This window comes from Rhinopithecus bieti, unplaced genomic scaffold (assembly GCF_001698545.2).
Source record: "Rhinopithecus bieti isolate Rb0 unplaced genomic scaffold, ASM169854v2 scaffold_11933, whole genome shotgun sequence".
Classification (NCBI taxonomy): domain Eukaryota; kingdom Metazoa; phylum Chordata; class Mammalia; order Primates; family Cercopithecidae; genus Rhinopithecus; species Rhinopithecus bieti.
Genome location: NW_016806995.1, coordinates 377,663 through 397,842, shown reverse-complemented (window position 1 = coordinate 397,842; position 20,180 = coordinate 377,663). Strand labels below are relative to the sequence as shown.

Here is a 20,180-nt window from a genome sequence, read left to right as displayed (position 1 = left end):
CCACTAAATCATAGGCAACACTAGGAGACTTCCTAATCTCAACTTTAGGCCAGGCACAGTGGCTCATGCCTGTAATCCCAGCACTTTGGGAGGCTGAGGCGGGTGGATCACCTGAGGTCAGGAGTTTGAGACCAGCCTGGCCAACATGGTGAAACCCCATCTCTACTAAAATACAAAAAAATTAGCCGGGCATGGTGGCTCATGCCCATAATCCCAGCTACTCCAGAGGCTGAGGCAGGAGAATCGCTTGAACCCGGGAGGTGGAGGTTGCAGTGAGCTGAGACCACACCATTGCACTCCAGCCTGGGCAACAGGAACCAAACTCCATCTCGGGGAAAAAAAAAATTTTTTTTTCACTTCACAGAGCTTCTTTAAGTGATTAGATCAAATTCAAACACATACCTGCATTTCAAACACTTGGGAAATAATTGGTGGAGTAAAACAATATATAGGATTTTACTTTAATTTTAATTGACATTTTGCTCAAAAGCACAGAACAGTGAACATTTCAATGGCTCAATGTTACAAGATTACAAACAAAATCCTTAAGTTAAACAGTTACAGTATCCTGCTTCAGTTATTTCACATTAAATGCAGGTTGTTAAAATCAGTGCTGTGCTTGAACACAAGATAAGCATTTCAACTTAATAACAAAATTAAATCTAGCACCTTGAAATAAATATTGACGACCGCTTTATAAGTATGAAAGTATTATTTCAATAGGAGGAAAAAATCCAGTTCACCAACAGTGCAAACTAATAGCATTTTCAAAGAGGAGATGAAATTTGTGTAAACCCACACTGGCCGGTACAGTGGACATGCACTTCTGGCTGGGCCCTCCCCACCCAGGGATGAACAGAGTGCCTGCTGAGCCTTTTACATTCCAAATCTGGAAAGCTACCTCAAGTTTCAGACCGTGGGCTACAAAGACTCAAATGCAGGGCAACAGAGATCAATGTGTTTAAGCAGGATGGGGTCCTTTTTTGTGAGAGGCCAACCTAGTAACATTTCCAGTCCAACCCCAGAGCCTTCCAGGCCAAAGGTGCATGTAGTAACAGGTCTACCTGATGTGACCCTGGCTTCAGGGGGAGCACCTGAGTGCAGGGCCGGATGCAGGTAAGGAATGAGGGCCCAAGTTCCCCACAGCTGACACCACTTTGCAACCAGCGCATTCTAGGCCAACTCAGGTGAGATTAAAAAAAAAAAAAAAAAAAAAAATCTGTGATTCTTAACCCACTGTAACCAAATGGTTCTTAAATAGGGAGTGTCTACATGGTAAGTCTCCCTCTATTAACATTTTCAAGCATTAATGATGAGTTCTTTCCAGTGTGGTTCTTACAGGCACTCACAAGGTGAATGTTTTCTTTCTCATGAACACTCCATCTTTACACTGACCTTTGGAGCTTCCAGGTCTTTTAACAAGTACAGTCAGAAACACTGAGAAGCAGATTCAGGGGCCAATTATTTGCACTACAGTGTTAGGAAAAAATAATTTCTAGTAGATGTTTTCTTCTAATTCATTTAGCGTTTACCAACTGTCCAGACCAAAGGTCATTTCCAAGTAGTAAAGTTTTGATTCCAACTTCTCCACTGGCCCGTGTGCAACACAACTTATCCTATTCCCAAATACTCATTGAAGAACTTGTCTGGCTGTCACCGACGCCGAATGGGCTTGTAGACACAAAATGCCATGAGGATGACAGTCACCAGCAGGATGCTGAAAATGGTTCCCATCAACACTGCAAAGGGAAAACAGGTTACTTCCTAACGGCAGCTCCAGGTCAGGCAATTCATCTACTCACTGCCAATGATTTATCAAATGCCACTTGCTGCCAGGCACTATGTCAGGTGCTGTGCAAACAGCTGTAAACAGATCCTCTCTCCAGTTGTCTCTATGTATAGTGGGGGGAGAAACAAACAGGTGAGAGCATTTCACATATCTTGATATACCATGAAAAAAACAGTAATGGGCTAGGGATGGAGACGGGGTGGGCAGCAGGAGGTAGGACAGTCAGGAAGCATCCGAGGAGGAGACTCACAAGCTGAGACAGGCCGAGTGTGGTGGCTCATGTCTGTAATCTCAGCACTTTGGGAGGCCTAGGTGGGTGGATCACTTGAGGTCAGGAGTTCGAGACCAGCCTGGCCAACATGGTGAAACCCCATCTCTACTGAAAATACAAAAATTGGCCAGGCATGGTGGCAGGTGCCTATAGTCCCAGCTACTCAGGAGGCTGAAGCAGAATTGCTTGAACCCAGGAGGCGGAGGTTATAGTGAGACAAGATTGCGCCACTGGGAGACACAGTGAGACTCCATCTCAAAAAAAAAAACAAAAAAAGCTGGGACCTTACGAGTGAGGCTCTGCAGGGAGCGTGCTGCAAGCCCAGGGATCAGCTAAGGAAGGGCCTTGAGGCCAGTATAAGCTCAACACACTCAGTGAACAGAAGGGAGGCAACCAGGCAAGGAGTGCAGGAAGAGGCAGGAAATCAGGCCAGAGAGGAAGGCTGGGGCCGGTCTGTACAGGGCCTTGGAGACCATGAAGGAAACATGGATTTTAAGTTTAAAGAGAAGCCACTGGGGGGTTGTAGGCAAAGGAATGACATCATCTGATTTAGTTGGGAAAAAAGAGATTCCTCTGGCTTTTGTGTGGAGAATTGTCCGATTATAGTGGGGCAAGAGAGCAGGATGCCCAACTATACCTTTAAAGCCATTAATAAAAATCTGGAGATTCAATGAAGTATTTCAGTCTCAAGATGAGTCTCGACAGGACCTTATGAGCAAAGAGGCAATTAACCCACAAATCTGTTATGTTTGGCCGGGTGCGGGGGCTCATGCCTGTAATCCCAGCACTTTGGGAGGCCGAGGCAGGCGGATCATGAGGTCAGGAGTTCGAGACCAGCCTGGCCAATATGGTGAAACCCTGTCTCTACTAAAAATACAAAAAAATTAGCTGGGCATGGTGGCGTGTGCCTGCAGTCCCAGCTACTCAAGAGACCGAGGCAGGAGAATCGCTTGAATCCAGGAGGCAGAGGTTGCAGTGAGCCAAGACTATGCCACTTCATTCCAGCATGGGCAATAGAGGGAGACTCCATCTCAAAAAAAAGAAAAGAAAAAAACTGTTGTTTTTAAGACTAAATTTCACATCTGAAATTTTCAAGGTGCTCAGGTGAGAAACGGGAACCACAACTGATTACTCAAGTTGAGCCCTGGAGGTACAGGGTAAGGACCTGGGCTTTAAACTACTTCATAACAAAAAAGAAAAGAAAAGAAAGAAAAAATAAACTAGCATAACCAGCAACCGTTCAGAGGTTTATTCAACAGCAGCAGTGATATGCAATCTTGTTTCTGTGACTATCTCAGTGATCTTGGGAAGCATTCAAAACCAGCAAATGTGCACTGGCGTGTGTCTGTAGCGACGTGGGCCCATCCCAGGTTTCAGCTGGGGCCTAACCATAGTTGTTTTTCAGTCTCATCACTGTTCCTTTTTGAAAAACTAAGATTTAGTCAGGCGAGGTGGCTCATGCCTGTAATCCCAGCACTTTGGGAGGCCAAGGCAGGCGGATCATGAGGACAGGAGATTGAGACCAGCCTGGCCAATATGGTGAAACCCCGTCTCTACTAAAAATACAAAAATTAGCTGGACATGGTGGTGGGCACCTGTAATCCCAGCTACTCAGGAGGCTGAGGCAGGAGAATCGCTTGAACCCTGGAGCCCAGATCGCACCATTGCACTCCAGCCTGGGCGACAGAGCGAGACTCCATCCAAAAAAAAAAAAAAAAAAAAACAAAAGAAAAACCGAGAGTTGACCATAGTTTTACTCAAATCAGTAACTCTGTAGTATCTGTGACAGCCCCCCTCCAACATACCCTCCACGCTTAAAACAGTTATTATTGTAAAACCGACTATACAGAAAAATCAGGCCAGGTGCGGTGGCTCAGGCCTGCAATCCCAGCACTTTGGGAGGCCAAGGCAAGCAGATGACCTGAGGTCGGGAGTTCGAGACCAGCCTGACCAACATGGAGAAATGAAGAAACCCTGTCTCTATTAAAAATACAAAATTAGCCTGGCATGGTGGCACATGTCTGTAATCCCAGCTACTTGGGAGGCTGAGGCAGGAGAATTTCTTGAACCCAGGAGGCAGAGGTTGCAGTGAGCCGAGATCACACCACTGCACTCCAGCCTGGGCAACAAGAGCAAAATTCAGTCTCAAAAAAAAAAAAAAAGAAAGAAAAGAAAACTCATCTTTTTTTGATGAGTGAGGGGGAAGAAGGAAGGAGAAGCTGTCAAAGACAGTATGTCATAACTTCAAAGGCCAGAAGTAATTTTAAGATCTCTGTCAAACAAAATCTACAACCTACGTGAACTAAATGTCACGTCTTAAAATAGCCCTTGTTAACTGAACACCTGCCCTAATTTCCAAAAGTCCTGAATTCTGAGTTTCTATGGTTTGGACTACAATTGGACTTAAAGTTGTCTTATTCCATTTAAATAAACCATTTTCTTGCATCTCGCATTTTGGAAGCACTCTAAAAAATATTTAAAACTCCCGGCCGTGTGCGGCAGCTCAAGCCTGTAATCCCAGCACTTTGAGAGGCCAAGGCGGGAGGATCACGAGATCAGGAGATCGAGACCACTCTGGCTAACATGGTGAAACCCCATCTCTAGTAAATATACAAAAATTAGCTGGGCATTGTGGCGGGCACCTGTAATCCCAGCTACACGGGAGGCTGAGGCAGGAGAATCACCCGAACCAGGGAGTCAGGGGTTGCAGTGAGCCAAGATCGCGCCCTTGCACTCCAGCCTGGCGACAGAGCAAGACTCCACCTCAAAAAAAAAAAAAAAAAAAAAAAAAAAATTTAAACTCCCAAAGCAGGAATGCAGAAGATTGGAATTGGGGGATGGAAATCTACCTTTAAAAAATAAAAAAGGCCAGACGCAGTAGCTCACACCTGTAATGCCAGCACCTTTCGAGGCCGAGATGGGCAGATCACTTGAGATCAAGACTTCGAGACAAGCCTGGCCAACATGGAGAAACCCTGTCTGTACTAAAATTACAAACATTAGCCGGGCACAGTGGTGGGTGCCTATAATCCCAGCTACTTGGGAGACTGAGGCAAGAAATCACTTGAACCTAGGAGGTGGAGGTTGCAGTGAGCCAAGATCACGCCACTGCACTCTAGATTGAGTGACAGAGTGAGACTCCATATCAAAAATAATAATAATAAAAGTAAAATTTAAAAAGGAGCTTAAAACCATGAGTTGTTAGGTACACAGTGGCCATGCATTTGGGTCCTGATCAATTCTCCCACTCGCCATCTTTTCACTTCTCCCTACACTTTGCATGCAGTGACAGATGCCTGAATGGCAGGCCCAGGCAGAACCTTAAAAGAATGTTTTAAGGCCGGGCGCGGTGGCTCAAGCCTGTAATTCCGGCACTTTGGGAGGCCGAGACGGGCGGATCACGAGGTCAGGAGATCGAGACCATCCTGGCTAACATGGTGAAACCCCATCTCTACTAAAAAATGCAAAAAACTAGCCGGGCGAGGTGGTGGGCGCCTGTAGTCCCAGCTACTCGGGAGGCTGAGGCAGGAGAATGGCGTAAACCCAGGAAGCGGAGCTTGGCAGTGAGCGGAGATCGGGCCACTGCACTCCAGCCTGGGCGACAGAGCGAGACTCCGTCTCAAAAAAAAAAAAAGAATGTTTTAGGCCTGGCGTGGTGGCTCACGCCTGTAATCCCAGCATTTTGGGAGTCGAAGTGGGCAATTCATGAGGTCAAGAGATCAAGACCATCCTGGCCAACATGGTGAAACCCCATCTCTATTAAAAATACAAAAATTACCTGGGCGTGGTGGCACACACCTGTGGTCCCAGCTACTCGAGAGACGGAGGCAGGAGAACTGCTTGAACCCGGGAGGCGGAGGTTGCAGTGAGCCAAGACCGCCCCACTGCACTCCAGCCTGGGCAACAAGAGTGAAACTCCATCTCAAAAAAAATAAACACCTATTGTACAGAACTGTCTAGGACAGCATTTCTCAAACTATATCTATGGCAAAGGAGTAGTTTTTATAATTTCTAGTCTAGCACCACTGCACTCCAGCCTGGGTGACAGAGGATACCCTATGGTAAAAGAAAAAAAAAAAAAAATAGGGCTGCAAACCGTACATTTCTTATTAAGTTACTGTGAGGCTCAAATGAATTCGCGTATACAAAGTGCATAGCACAAGACATGGGATGTAGGAAATGCTCAAAAACCGTTACCATTTTTGCAATAAATACTGGCTCCTCTGAGAAAGAAGAGGGGTGAGGTAAATGATGTGCCTTGTTGTGAGCCTGAGCCCACACAGCCAGCGAGGAGGGGACCCAGACTGAGACTCAGGTCTCCGGATTGCAGTTCATTCATGGGCAACTAGTACATATTGAGAGCCTACTGGACACCATGTCTTGTGGGTGATCCACCCGAGGTGGGTGGATCACTCGACTCCAGGAGTTCGAGATCAGCCTGGCCAACACAGTGAAACCCCATCTCTACTAAAAATACAAAAATTAGCCAAGTGTAGTGGGGTGCGCTTATAATCCCAGCTACTCGGCAGGCTGAGGCAGGAGAATTGCTTGAACCTGGGAGGCGAAAGTTCTGGCACATATTGAGCACTTGCTGAGAGGTAAAGCTCAGGCCTTCTGCCCCAGGCTTTTGGAGAGGGAGTCTCGGGGCCCCCTGAGAGGCCTCACCTGCACTCCACGCCCTCACCCATCTCCCCACTCTATCCCCTGTCCGCTCCGTAAGCCCGGCTCCAGCACCCGGAGCGGTGAAAGCTCGGGCACTACCCGCCGCCCGCCAGCTCCAGGACCGCTCACCCAGGTTCTGCCCGCGCAGCACCGCGTACGGTCGGCTCCGCTCCAGCGGATCCACGGGGCTCGGGGCCTCTGCATCCCCGACCAGGAGGCTGCAGAGGCCAAAGCACAGCCACGATAACGCCGGACGCAGCATCTTCCCTAGCCCTGCAGAAGCAGAGAGGCCACTTCCGTCGCAAGCCCTGCCTCTGTCTCCTCCCAGGTCTCTCTGCGTGGCTGCCACCGCCCTTCGAGCGCGCCTCATTGCCATGGTAACTGTGCGTTCTGGTCTAACTTCCGCTTCTGCCCAAGATTTGTTCCGGATTAACGTTCCTCAATAACTAACGTTTCCCTCGGACAAACTTTCTGTACCAATCAACTTTCCGTCTGTGCCAACGTTCTGCCGCGATTACCGTTCTGCTATGGTTAGCGTTCCTTTATCCATTGAGGTAGAGGTCTTGTAGGTCCATTTGGGGCCTATTGAAGATTTTTTAAGAATCCATGCATTTTCTTATTAAACTTTCATTACAGGCCCGGAAAATAGATACTGTGTTTCTGTTGTACAAATGCCACCTTCTCAGGGAGGCTTTGCCCAGACATCCTTTTCTGAAATTGCAACACTCCTTTTCCCTTAATGTACATTCTCCCTACCTTCGTTATCTTCCATTCTCCCCATTCACTTTAGACTCATCACCATTTACCTTATACATTTGATGTACATTTGATGATTTTCTGAGGACCTGCTCCGCCGTAGCGTGTGAAGTCCATGAGCACAGCGATTTTGTTCTTGCTCTCTGCTCTGTCCCAGAGACTAGAAGAGTAGCATATTATATTCAGTAACTGTTTGCTGAATACATGAGGGAACTGAGCCTAAGTGTTTGGCCCAACACTGCACACACAAAGTGGCAGAGCTGGAATTTGACCCAAGCATAGTTTTGAATCTGGAGGCTTTACCACCTCACACATTGCCTCACCTCCTGAAGGCTTGATTTGTAGTGGGATTAGTATCATCTACCTCACAATGGATGTGCAATACAAATGTCAGAGGCGTGTGAACCAGAGCAACCCCATCTTAAATAGGAGCTGGGTAAAATGAGGCTGAAACCTACTGGGCTGCATTCCCAGATGGTTAAGACATTCTAAGTCACAGGATGAGACAGGAGGTCAGCACAAAATACAGGTCATAAAGACCTTGCTGATAAAACAGGTTGCAGTAAAGGAGCCGGCTATAACCCACAGAAACCAAAATGGCGACAAGAGTGACCTCTGCTCGTCTTCAGTGCTACACTCCCATCAGTGCCATGACAGTTTACAAATGTCATGGCAACATCAGGAAGTTACACTATATGATCTAAAAGGGGGAGGCATGGATAAACCACCCCTTGTTTAGTATATCATCAAGAAATAACCATAAAAATGTCCAACCAACAGCCCTCAGGGCTGCTCTATGGAGTAGCCATTCTTTTATCTTTACTTTCTTTCTTTTTTTTTTTTTTTTTTTGAGGACGGAGTCTCGCCTCTGTCGCCCGGCTGGATGCAGTGGCCGGATCTCAGCTCACTGCAAAGCTCCGCCTCCCGGGTTCACGCCATTCTCCTGCCTCAGCCTCCCGAGTAAGCTGGGAACTACAGGCGCCCGCCAGGTCGCCCGGCTAGTTTTTTGTATTTTTTTAGTTAGAGACGGGGTTTCACCGTGTTCGCCAGGATGGTCTCGATCTCCTGACCTCGTGATCCGCCCGTCTCAGCCTCCCAAAGTGCTGGGATTACAGGCTTGAGCCACCGCGCCCGGCCTATCCCTTTACTTTCTTAATAAACTTGCTTTCACTTTGCATTGCGGACTTGCCCTAAATTCATTCTTGCGCTAGATCCAAGAACCCTCTCTTGGGGTCTGGATTGGGACCCTTTTCCTGTAACGCATTTCTGGCGACCACAGAAGGAACTATAGTGCAGAAACCTGACCCAGTGGCTACCTTTGGGTGTTGGGGTCCGGTAACACTACCAGGTGCTTGCCTGCAAAGGGAAGGTGCAATCTGCCATGTTAAAGACACTGTGCACCAACTTCTTCACTCCGTTCTCCATGATCTCCTCTTTCACCTCTGCTATCCTTTTCACCTTGCTGTGCACAGAACTGATGGCAGGCTCTTTCCACTGGTACAGCTTGTCACTCACCAGAGCAAAGCTAAATGGCAGACACAGGAAAGCATCAGTGGGAGGCATAGAACAGTGGGCTGGGAGGCAGGCTCTGCAGGCCACTTCTGTTCCAATCCTAGCTCTGCTGCATGACTTGTTTCCATGTGACTCGTTTTCCCTCTCTGCACAATGGAAAGCATAGTCATACCTACCTCATGAATTGTAAGGATAAAATGATACGTGTCTGCAAACTCCTTTGCCCAGTATCTGGCACATACTGAGCATTTGCTATAGGTAAGCTACTGCCCCCAATCTCTTTTTTTTTTTTTGAGATGGAGTCTTGCTCTGTCACCCAGGTTGGAGTACAGTGGTGCGATCTCGGCTTACTGCATGCTCCGCCTCACAGGTTTAACTGATTCTTCTGCCTCAGCCTTCTGAGTAGCTGGGATTACAGGCACACGCCACCACACCCGGCTAATTTTTGTATTTTTAGTAGAGACCGAGTTTCACCATGTTGGCCATGCTGGTCTCGAACTCCTGACCTCGTGATCCGCCTGCCTTGGCCTTCCAAAGTGTAGGGATTACAGGCGTGAGCCACCACACCTGGCCCCCAATTCCATTCTTTAACATTGCCTAACATGGCCCCTCATAGATAGGACAGTTTCTCCAGTCATAAAATCCCACTCCAGTGGGTTCACCAGCTTCGTCTGGAGGCTCAGTAACACATCAGCACCTTCCAGTCTAAGGCTGTGTCTGGTGCATTTTCAGAAACACCCACCTGCTTTATCAACAACATTGAAAATGGCAGCTACTCTCTCTCTCTCTTTTTTATTCTAGAGAAAGGGCCTTGCTCTGTTGCCCAGGCTGGAGTGCAGTGGTGCAATCATAGCTCACTACAACCTCTAACTCCTGAGCTCAAGTTGATCCTCCCACCTCAGCCTCCTGAGTAGCTGGAACTACAGGCGTGTGCCACCACACCCAGCTAATTTATATTATTTTTTGTAGACCCAGGGGTCTCTTTATGTTGCCCAGGCTGGTCTCGAACTCCTGGCCTCAAGCGATTCTCCACCTCAGCCTCCCAAAATGTTGTGGTTATAGGTGTAAGCCACCACACCAGGCTGCAGGAGCTATTCTTTATTGGGAACTTAATACGTGCCAAGTGTTCTACATGCATCATCTCCTTTAATCCTCACAACTGTAGGAGATAGTTACTGTGATTGATTGCATGCATGCACCATCACGTCCAGCCTAAAGGGTTTAAATGCTTTGTTTACTCATTCAGAGTTTATTTATTTAGTCCCTTCTCTCTGCCCTGCTGCTGAGTGATATTAGCAAGTCTAAGATGATGGCTTCCCTCTATGAGCTGACCTTGGGCTGAGCTGAGACACAGTGGGCCAAGACTCAGCCCCAGCTGTTCTCCACATTGGCTGTGTAACCACCCAGGGAGCTTTCAAAATTGCAGCTCCCCAGTCCCATCCCTGGAGACTATGATTTCGTGAGTCTGGGGAGTTATCCAGATACCTATATATATTTTAAAAGTTCATGGCTAGGCTCAGTGGCTCATGCCTGTAATCCCAGCGCTTTGGGAGGCCGAGGTGGGCGGATCACAAGGTCAGGAGGTCGAGATCATCGTAGCCAACATGGTGAAACCCCGTCTCTACTAAAAATACAAAAATTAGCTGGGCATGGTGGTGCATGCCAGCTACACAGGAGGCTGAGGCAGGAGAATCGCTTGAAGCCAGGAGGTGGGGGTTGCAGTAAGCCGCTATCGTGCCACTGCACTCCAGCCTGGTTACAGAGCTAGACTATGTCTCAAAAAAAAAAAAAAGTTCCCAGGTGAGAATGGGCACGGTGGCTCACGCCTGTAATCCCAGCACCTTGGGAGGCCGACATGGGTGGATCACTCAAGGCCAGAAGTTCGAGACCAGCCTGACCAACATGGTGAAACCCCATCTCTACTAAAAATACAAAAATTGGCCCGGTGTGGTGGTGTGCGCCTGTAATCCCAGCTACTCGGGAGGCTGAGGCAGAAGAATTGCTTGAACCTGGGAGGCGAAGTTTGCAGTGAGCCGAGATTGCACCACTGCACTCCAACCTGGGTCACAGAGCAAGACTCTATCTTGGGGAAAAAAAAAAAAAGTTCCCAGCTGATTCTAATGCATAGCCAGGGCTGAGGACCACTGGGAGGCTCCTGAAAGACAGCTCATATTTGACAATAGCAAGTACATTTGAAGAAGAGCATTCCTCATGACCCAGCAATGAAACTCTTACCTATGTGCCCTAGAGAAACTCTTGTACATGTGCCGGAGTTATGGACAAGAATGCTTCTGCAGCATTGCTTGTAAGAGGGAAAGCAAGAAATAACCTATATGTTCTCAAACAATAAATGGATAAATTGTTGGATTCATACAATGGGATGCTTTGGACCAGGCGCAGTGGCTCATACCTGTAATCTCAGCACTTTGGGAGGCTGAAGCAGGAGAGTTGCTCAAGCCCAGGAGTTCGAGACCAGCCTGGACAACATGAAGAAACCCTGTCTTGACTAAAAATACAAAAATTAGCTGGGTGTGGTAGCACATGCCTGTAGAGATGGAGGCCAAGGTAGGAGGATTGCTTGGGCCCCAGAGGTCAAGGCTATGGTAAGCTGTGATTGCACCCCTGCACTCCAGCCTGGGCAACAGAGCAAGACCCTATCTCAAAAAAATAATAAAATAATTTTTAAAATGGGATGCTTTGGAGCAGTGAAAATGAATTAACTAGAGCTGTGCATATCAACATGGAAATAACCTAACACTGAACAAGCAAAGCAAGCTGCAGTGTGATATAAAGTTTAGAGAAATCCAAAGCAACATCATGTACTCACAACTACCTATACATGAATGTGCATAGCAGCACTATTCACATAACCCAAATGTTCATGTATGGATGAATGCATAGGCAAAATGTGGTCTATCCATTCAATAAGATGAGATATTATTCAGCCATAAAAAAGGAACAGAGTACTCATACTGCTATAACATCGATGAACCTTGAAAACATTATGTCTGCTACCTCAAAGAGGCTAGTCACAAAAGGCCACACATATTGTATGACTCCATTTATGTGAAATACCCAGAATAGGTAAATCTATACAGACAGACAGTAGATTTGTGGTTGCAGGGGACAGAGGGAGGGAGAAATGGTGAGTGACTACTAATGGGCATGGGGTGTCCTTTTGGGGTGATGAAAATGATCTGGAACTAGATAGAGGTGGTGGTTGCACACCTCTCTGAAATGTCACTGAATTGTTCATGTTTACAGTGGTTAATTTTGTGTTCTATGAATTTCGCCCCAATAAAAAAGTAAAAATTATTTTTTTTACATATGTAGACATATATGTGCTTAGAAATATAAAAACAAGGGAATGACAAATGTCAAATTCAGGGTTTTGTTTAGAGATGGAGTCTTGCTATGTTGCTGAGGCTGGAATGCAGTGGCTATTTCACAGGTGCAATCGTAACACACTACGGCCACAAACTCCTGGGCTCAAGAGATCCACCAGTCTCAGCCTCCCACAGTGGGACTGCAGGTGCAGCCACTGTGCCGGGCTGCAGGGTGTTTACAAAGGGAAGGGAAAGAGAATGAGAAGAAGGATGCGTTTGCAGGGAGCAAAACTGGATTAGTAATGCTTTATTTCTTAAATTGGATGGTGATATGTGGGTGTTATATTATTCACAATACATTTTAGTATTTCTATAGCATTTATTTAAAAAGAAAGATTGTCAAGAAAGATGTTGGGGTAAGAGGTAAGAGATCCAAATTTGAGACCTAATCAGCATATATGAGACAAAGGTTTTTTATTTTATTTTTTTTGAGACAGAGTCTCCCTCTGTCACCCAGGCTGGAGTGCAGTGGCACTATCTCTGCTCACTGCAACCTCCACCTCCTGGGTTCAAGCGATTCTCCTGCCTCAGCAGGAGTAGCTGGTATTACAGGCATGCACTGCCACACTCAACTAACTTTGTATTTTTAGTAGAGACAGGGTTTCACCATGCTGGCCAGGCTGATCTCGAACTCCTGACTTCAGGTGATCCACCCACCTCAGCCTCCCAAAGTGTTGGGATTACAGGCGTGAGCCACCATGCCTGGAAGAGAGAGAGGTATTAAATAGAATTGTAACTGCCCAAAGGGTTCACCTTGCCTGCTGCCTAGACAGAGCCAATTCATCAAGACAGGGGAATTACAATAGAGGAAAAAGAATTTACGCAGAGCAAGCTGTGCGGGAGACCCGAGTTTTATTATTACTCAAATCAGTCTCCCCTAGCATTCAGGAACGGAGCTTTTAAGGATAACTTGGTGGGTTGGGGTAAGCCAGTGTGCCAGGAGTGCTGATTGGTCAGAGATTAAATCATAGGGAGTCGAAGCTCTCTTCTTGTGCTGAGTCAGTTCCTGGGAGGGGACCACAAGATCAGATGAGTCAGTTTATTGAGCTGATCCATCAAGTGCAGGGTCTGCAAAATATCTCAGGCACTGATCTTAGGAGCAGTTTAGGGAGGGTCAGAATCTTGTAGCCTCCAGTTGCATGACTCCTAAACCATAATTTTTAATCTTGTGGCTAATGTTAGTCCTACAAAGGCAATCTAGTCCCCAGGCAAGAAGGAGGTCTGCTTTGGGAAAGGGCTGTTACCATCTTTGTTTAAACTATAAACTAAGTTTCTCCCAAAGTTAGTTCAGCCTGTGACCAGGAATGAACAAGGACAGCTTGGAGGTTAGAAGCGAGATGGAGTCAGTTAAGTTAGATCTCGTTCATTGTCTCAGTCACAATTGTGCAAAGGTGGTTTCAGAATTCCATAGACAAATACGATAATGCTTGATAATACATTTCAGCCCAGCATCCCAACACATACATGGTACATACAGCACTTTCTCATGTTGGATGTTGCAATGTTCTCCTGGAACAACTCTGGGTCACTGTGACCCACCATTTGGGAAGCTCAATTCTGATTTCTCATGTTCATTCCAGAATGTGCAACATATGACAGATCAGCCTTAATGGAATCCAGCCCTCTCCTAAACAGAAAACATGTCTCTGTGTCATGATGAACATGTAAATTTTAAGAATTAAAATCTTTTAGGCCAGGCGCAGTGGCTCACTCCTGTAATCTCAGCACTTTAGGAGGCTGAGGTGGGCTGATCACTTGAGGTCAGGAGTTCAAGATCAGCCTGGCCAACATGGTAAAACCCTGTCTCTACTAAAAATACAAAATTAGTCGGGGTGGTGGTGTGCACCTGTAATCCCAGCTACTTGGGAGGCTGAGGCAGGAAAATAGTTTGAATCTGGGAGGCAGAGCTTGCAGTGAGCTGAGATTGTGCCACTGCACTCCAGCCTGGGCAACAGAGCCAGACTCCATCTCAAAAAAAAAAAAAAAAAAAAAGTTCCAGTGCTGCATCAAAGAAAAAAAAGAGGGAATGAAAGCCAGTTTGCACACTTTACCTGTAGGAGGGGAATACTGTGATCATGAAAATGAGTTTGTACTGTCCTCCCTTTGGAAAGAAAGTGCTAATGACCATCCCAGAAATACTCTCCTGACCTTGCTTGGTGACTAAGGCAAGCCATATCACCCCTCCAGGTGGTAGGTTTAATCCCTGACCTTTTTGCTCTAAGAGGCTATAAATTTATGCATTCTATAGAAGGCAAAGCTGCTGGTGCCTGGAGCTAAACAAGGGTGTGAAGAAGCTGAGGATTTTACTGGGTTGGGGAGGATGGGTAAATTTTGGGGGTGTGGTGGTGCATGCCTATAGTCGCAGCTACTTATTAGGTGGAGGTGGGAGGATCCCTTGAGCCCAGGAGTTCAAGACCAGTCAGGGCAACACAGTAAGACTCCAGTCTCTTAAAAAGAAGAAGAAGAGGAAAGCTGGAAAGAGTCTGGGAGGTAGAAGAGAGCTAATGGGAGAGAAGTCATTGATATGGTTTGGTTGTGTCCCCACCCAAATCTCATGTTGAATTGTAGCTCCCGTAATTCCCACATGTTGTAGGAGGGACCCGGTGGGAGACAGTGACTAAGTCTTATGAGATCTGATGGTTTTATAAGAGGTTTCCCCTTTTGCTTGGCTCTCATTCGCTCATTGCCTGCCGCCATGTAAGACGTGCCTTTCGCTTTTCACCAAGATTGTGAGGCCTCCCCAGCCCCGTGGAACTGTGAGTCCATTAAACCTCTTTTCTTTATAAATGACCTAGTTTTGGATATGCCTTTATTAGCAGCATGAGAACAGACTAATACATCCATCAAGGCGCACTCACAGGCAAGTCTGGATGAGGAAGAGCCCTGGAGTGGCAGGGAAATAAGGATGGAGGGTGAGGTTGAGCCCATGGAACTCTCAGGCTGCTTGTGCTGGACTCACCAAATGGAGATGAAGGTGTCCACCACAAAATCGGTCTTCAGAGTCCCAATCCACATGCTCTGAATATGAGTGACTTTCTTTTTTCTTTTCTTTTTTTTTTTTTTTAATTGAGACAGAGTCTTGCTCTGTCGCCCAGGCTGGAGTGCAGTGGCATGATCTCAGCTCACTGCAAGCTCCACTTCCAGGTTCACGCCATTCTCCTGCTTCAGCCTCCCAAGTAGCTGGGACTACAGGCGCTAATTTTTTGTATTTTTAGTAGAGACGGAGTTTCACCATGTTAGCCAGGATGGTCTTGATCTCCCGACCTCGTGATCCGCCCACCTCGGCCTCCCAAAGTGCTGGGATTACAGGCATGAGCCAACGCACCCAGCCGAATATGAGTGACTTTCACACACTTACACTGGCATCGCAGGTGGGATGGGCCCCATGCTAGCATGGTTAGATTGTTCTTCAAGCTCTGCAGGAAGGATGTGCCTTTCAGCAAAGTTCCTCTGCCCCTTATAGCTCCTGAGGTTCCAGAGCAAAGGTAACACCAAAGGGCTGAGCCTTCAAAGTGAACTGCCCTCATATCCCTTAGCTCATGACTAACCCAGGGCCAACAGACATCTTCATGGACCCCTAAAGAACAGTGGCGCCAGGCATTGTGCCTGCAGTGCAGCATGGTGAAGCTGAGCATACAGCCTCTGATTCTCTTATTTAAAATCCCAAGAGGAGAATCTAATCAAGTCCATCCCTGGTCCACTAGGCCATAGTGGGGGCTCAGCAAGGGTTGAGGACCCAAGAGATGCTCTGAGAAGAAAATGGGGGAGAGCCAGCACCCCAAGGCAAGTTAAAACCCAAGTATATTAGTTTCTGTAACAAATTACCACTAACTTAGTGGCTTCAACACTAATGTATTCTTTTGCACTTTTGGGGGTTAGATTCCTAAAGTCAGTCTAACAGGGTAAAATCAAGGGCTAAAAAGAAAAAGTATAAATTAAGATCCCAGCTGGGCGCAGTGACTTGTGCCTGTAATCTCAGCACTTTGGAAGACCAAGGCAGGTGGATCACTTGAGGTCAGGAGTTTGAGGCCAGCCTGCCTAACATGGCGAAACCCTGTCTTTACTAAAAATACAAAAATTAACCAGGCGCAGTGGTGGGCGCCTATAATCCCAGCTACTCGGGAGGTTGAGGTGGGAGAATCATGTGAACCCATGAGACGAGGATTGCAGTGAGCCAAGATCATGCCATTGTAAACTCCAGCCTGGGTGACACAGCGAGACTCTGTCTCAAAAAAAAAAAAAAAAAAAAAAAAGATCCCAGCACAAATCACTCAGGCAATCACTGTTGAAACTTTTGAGTGTCTTCTAAATATCTCTCTATGTCCACACCTAGACACACAAATAGATACACTGATGTTACAAACGTGGCCACACTCCAGGCTGCAGGCTGTTTTGTAACTTGCTCTTTTTACTCAATAATATGTTATTAATTCTTTCTATGACAGTAAATATATATCTGTGATAAAGACAGATCTATGATACACAATCATTTTCAGTGGCTAAAGAGTATCCTAGTGACTGAATATATGAAACTGCCCATTTTGGCAGGTCATGGTGCCTCACGCCTGTAATCCCAGCACTTTGGGACGCCAAGGCAGGCAGATGACTTGAGGCCAGGAGTTCAAGACCAGGCTGGCCAACATGGCGGAAACCCCATCTCTACTAAAAATGCAAAAATTATCCAGTCGTGGTGGTGCATGCCTGTAATCCCAGTTACTTGGGAGGCTGAGGCAGCATAATCACTTGAACCTAGAAGGCGGAGGGTGCAGTGAGCTGAGATCATGCCACTGCACTGCACTTTAGCCTGGGCAACAGAGTGAGACTCTGTCTCCAAAAAAAAAAAGAAAGAAAGAAAGAACTGCCCATTTTATAGGCCATAGCTATAGAATATAGGCAGTTCCATATGGCTCAAGGTGAGAGGTACATTGTGATAATTTGCCAGCCAGTCTCTGGGATAGATATTTAACTGGAACTTTTGTTCTATTTTCCCAATTATAAACATTTTTGGTAACCCTAATATAGTCCTTACCATGTGCCAACCACTCTTCTAAGTCTATTTTGCTGACATATATTAATTTTTGCAATCCTTACTCTCCCCCACCAAAAAAAAGAAAACAAAAACCAATTCTATAAGGAAGGTGCTAGTATTACCTCCACCTAATAGCTGAACAAACTGTGGCATGAACGAAGCAAGAAGCTTGTCCAAGGCCACATGGTAAACAGCAGCACCAGCTCTGAACGCAGCCATCTGGCTCCACAGCCTCAGCTCTCTGAAATGCTATGGTAAATGGAATTATTTTTCCAATTTCCTTTTCAAATGTTCCTTGCTGGTGTAAAAAACACACACACACACACACACACACACAATTAATTTTTGTGTGTTGATCTTGTTCCTTGCAACTTTACTGAATTAGTAATTAGCTCTATCCAATAGTTTTCTTGTGAATTTTTCGGGATTCTCCATATATGGGATTGTGCCATCTGTGACTAAAGATAGTTTGACTTCATTCTTTGCCATCTGGATGCCTTTTATTGCTTTTCTTGCCTAATTGCTCTGTCTAGAACTTCCAGTACCATGTTGAACAGCAACGGTGAAAGCGGGCGTCCTTGTCCTGTTCCTGATCTCAGGGAGAATGAACTCAGGCTGTGCTCCTAACAACTGTGCTCACTGTGTGTCCACCCTACATTCATGTTGCCAGGAATCCCTGCACAAGCTTCTTCTCACACCTAAGGCATTAAGTCTGTAGGACTTCTGGGTCAAAGGGTGTGCATATTTTCTTTCTGAGTTCATTTTCCCAAATCATAAATGCTTGAACCATTTCATGCTTCCATCACCAAAGAAAGAGTGTGCATACCACCTCTTAAGCGGGGCTTGACAAATAAGAGGGTAGTCGTGTGAACTTGGCTGAGACAGTTGAGGGTCTGGTCACCAGGCTGGGAGCACATGGCCTGTAGGATGGTGGCTGTGAGTTTGAAGAAGAGGAGAGACATAGTAGCAGTGTACAGTCATTTGAAGAGGGACACAAGGCAAAACTTTAACCAAAGGTGAAAGTTACAGGGGGATAGATTTTGGCTCATTTTCTCAGGAAGAAAAGTAACAGGGCAGTCCCAGAGCAGAACACGCTTTCCTTGTGGTTGCTGCTGGTGATGGTGAGGAAGATGATGAAGATCATTTTCATTTACCACATCAACTTCCCTTTCTCTCCTGTCCCCTTTCCATCTGCACTTAAACATCATTTCTCTACTAAAAATACAAAATTAGCCAGGCATGGTGGCGCATGCCTGTATTGCCAGCTACTTGGAAGGCTGAGGCAGGAGAATCGCTTAAACCCCAGAGGCGGAGGTTGCGGTGAGCCGAGATCACCCCATTACACTCCAGCCTGGGCAACAAGAGTGAAACTCTGTCTCCAAAATACCCCCCTTCAATCCCACATTCTCCTACCACCACTCCATGCCTCTCTTCTTTATAGCCAAGTCCCCTGAAAGAGTGAGTCATCATATCCATTTCTGCATCTCCATTCACTCCTCAGCCCACTCCAGTCTGGCTCCCACCCCCATCCCTTCTCTAAAGCCAAGTAAACAACAACGTCATTGTCACTAAATCCAATAGACACACCTCAGACCTGGTCTTCCTGGAACGCTCAACACCAGTTGACACTGTGACCATGCCCCACCTCCCTCACCTCCTTCCCTGAGCTTGCAGGAATCCGCCTTTGCCTGACTTTCATTGGATCTCCGTGGCTACGCCTTCTCAGAATCCTTTGGGTTCGGCACTCCCACCCTTTAAAGGTTAGTATTTCTCTGGGTTCAGTTCTCGGCCCTCTTGCTTTCTCATCTACTTCTTATCTTGCTGGCGAGTTGCAGCTTCTTCCGTGGTTCTAGTTCACATCTATATGCTGGTGATATAGAAACCTACATCTCAGGCCGGGCACAGTGGTTCACGCCTGAAATCCCAGCATATGGGAGGCTGAGGTGGGAGGATCACCTGAGGCCAGGAGTTCGAGACCAGCCTGCCCAACATGGTGAAATCCCATCTCTACTAAAATTACAAAAATTAGCTGGGTGTGGTGGTGGGCGCCTGTAATCCCAGCTACTGGGGAGGCTGAGGCAGGAGAATCACTTGAGCCTGGGAGGCAGAGGCTGCAGTGAGCCGAGATCGCATGACTGGACTACAGCCTGGCAACAGAGTGAGAATCTGTCTCAACAAAAAAGAAACCTGCATCTCAGCTCCAGATTCATATATCCAACCACCTATTCAACATCTACATGTGTATGTTCCATAGACACCTCAAACTCAATGCCTTCAGTTCTGACCTCATCTTCCACCCCAAATTGGCCCTTTCTCCTGCATTTCCTATCCCAGCAAGTTATTCCAGCATCCATCAGTTGTCCAAGCCAGAAACATGGCACACTCCTTGACTCATTCTCTCCCTCTTTCCCCCTCGCCCATTCAGTTGCCAAATCCTACTGTTTTACCTTTGTAATATCGCTCAAAGTCATCTACTTCTCTCCTCTGCCTCTATTACCTCCTCAGTCCAGGTCACCATCAGCTTTCCTGTCTGGACAACCCAATAGTCTCCTAAATGGTCTCCTTTCCTCCAGTCTCACCCTGTCCCCTCCACTCTCTATACTGCACACTGCATACTTTTTTTTTTGAAACGGAGTCTTACTCTGTCACCCAGGCTGGAGTGCAGTGGCAAGATCTCAGTTCACCACAACCTCTGCTGCCCGGGTTCAAGTGATTCTCCTGCCTCAGCCTCCCAAGTAGCTGGGATTACAGGCACCTGCCACCATGCTTAGCTAA

The 20,180-nt window shown here is 46.7% G+C and overlaps 1 protein-coding gene across 1 annotated transcript; it reads right to left on the bottom strand.

Annotated features, from left to right (window-relative positions):
• Nucleotides 1-449: 449 nt before the first annotated feature.
• Nucleotides 450-17,697, bottom strand: LOC108534364 (uncharacterized protein C12orf76; the record flags this gene model as incomplete). The annotated part of the gene is made up of 3 exons (XM_017879672.1): nt 450-1,739; nt 15,735-15,842; nt 17,528-17,697. Coding segments are annotated over 3 exons (387 nt in total), but the record flags the coding sequence as incomplete, so codon positions are not given.
• Between the last annotated feature and the right edge of the window lie 2,483 nt (nt 17,698-20,180).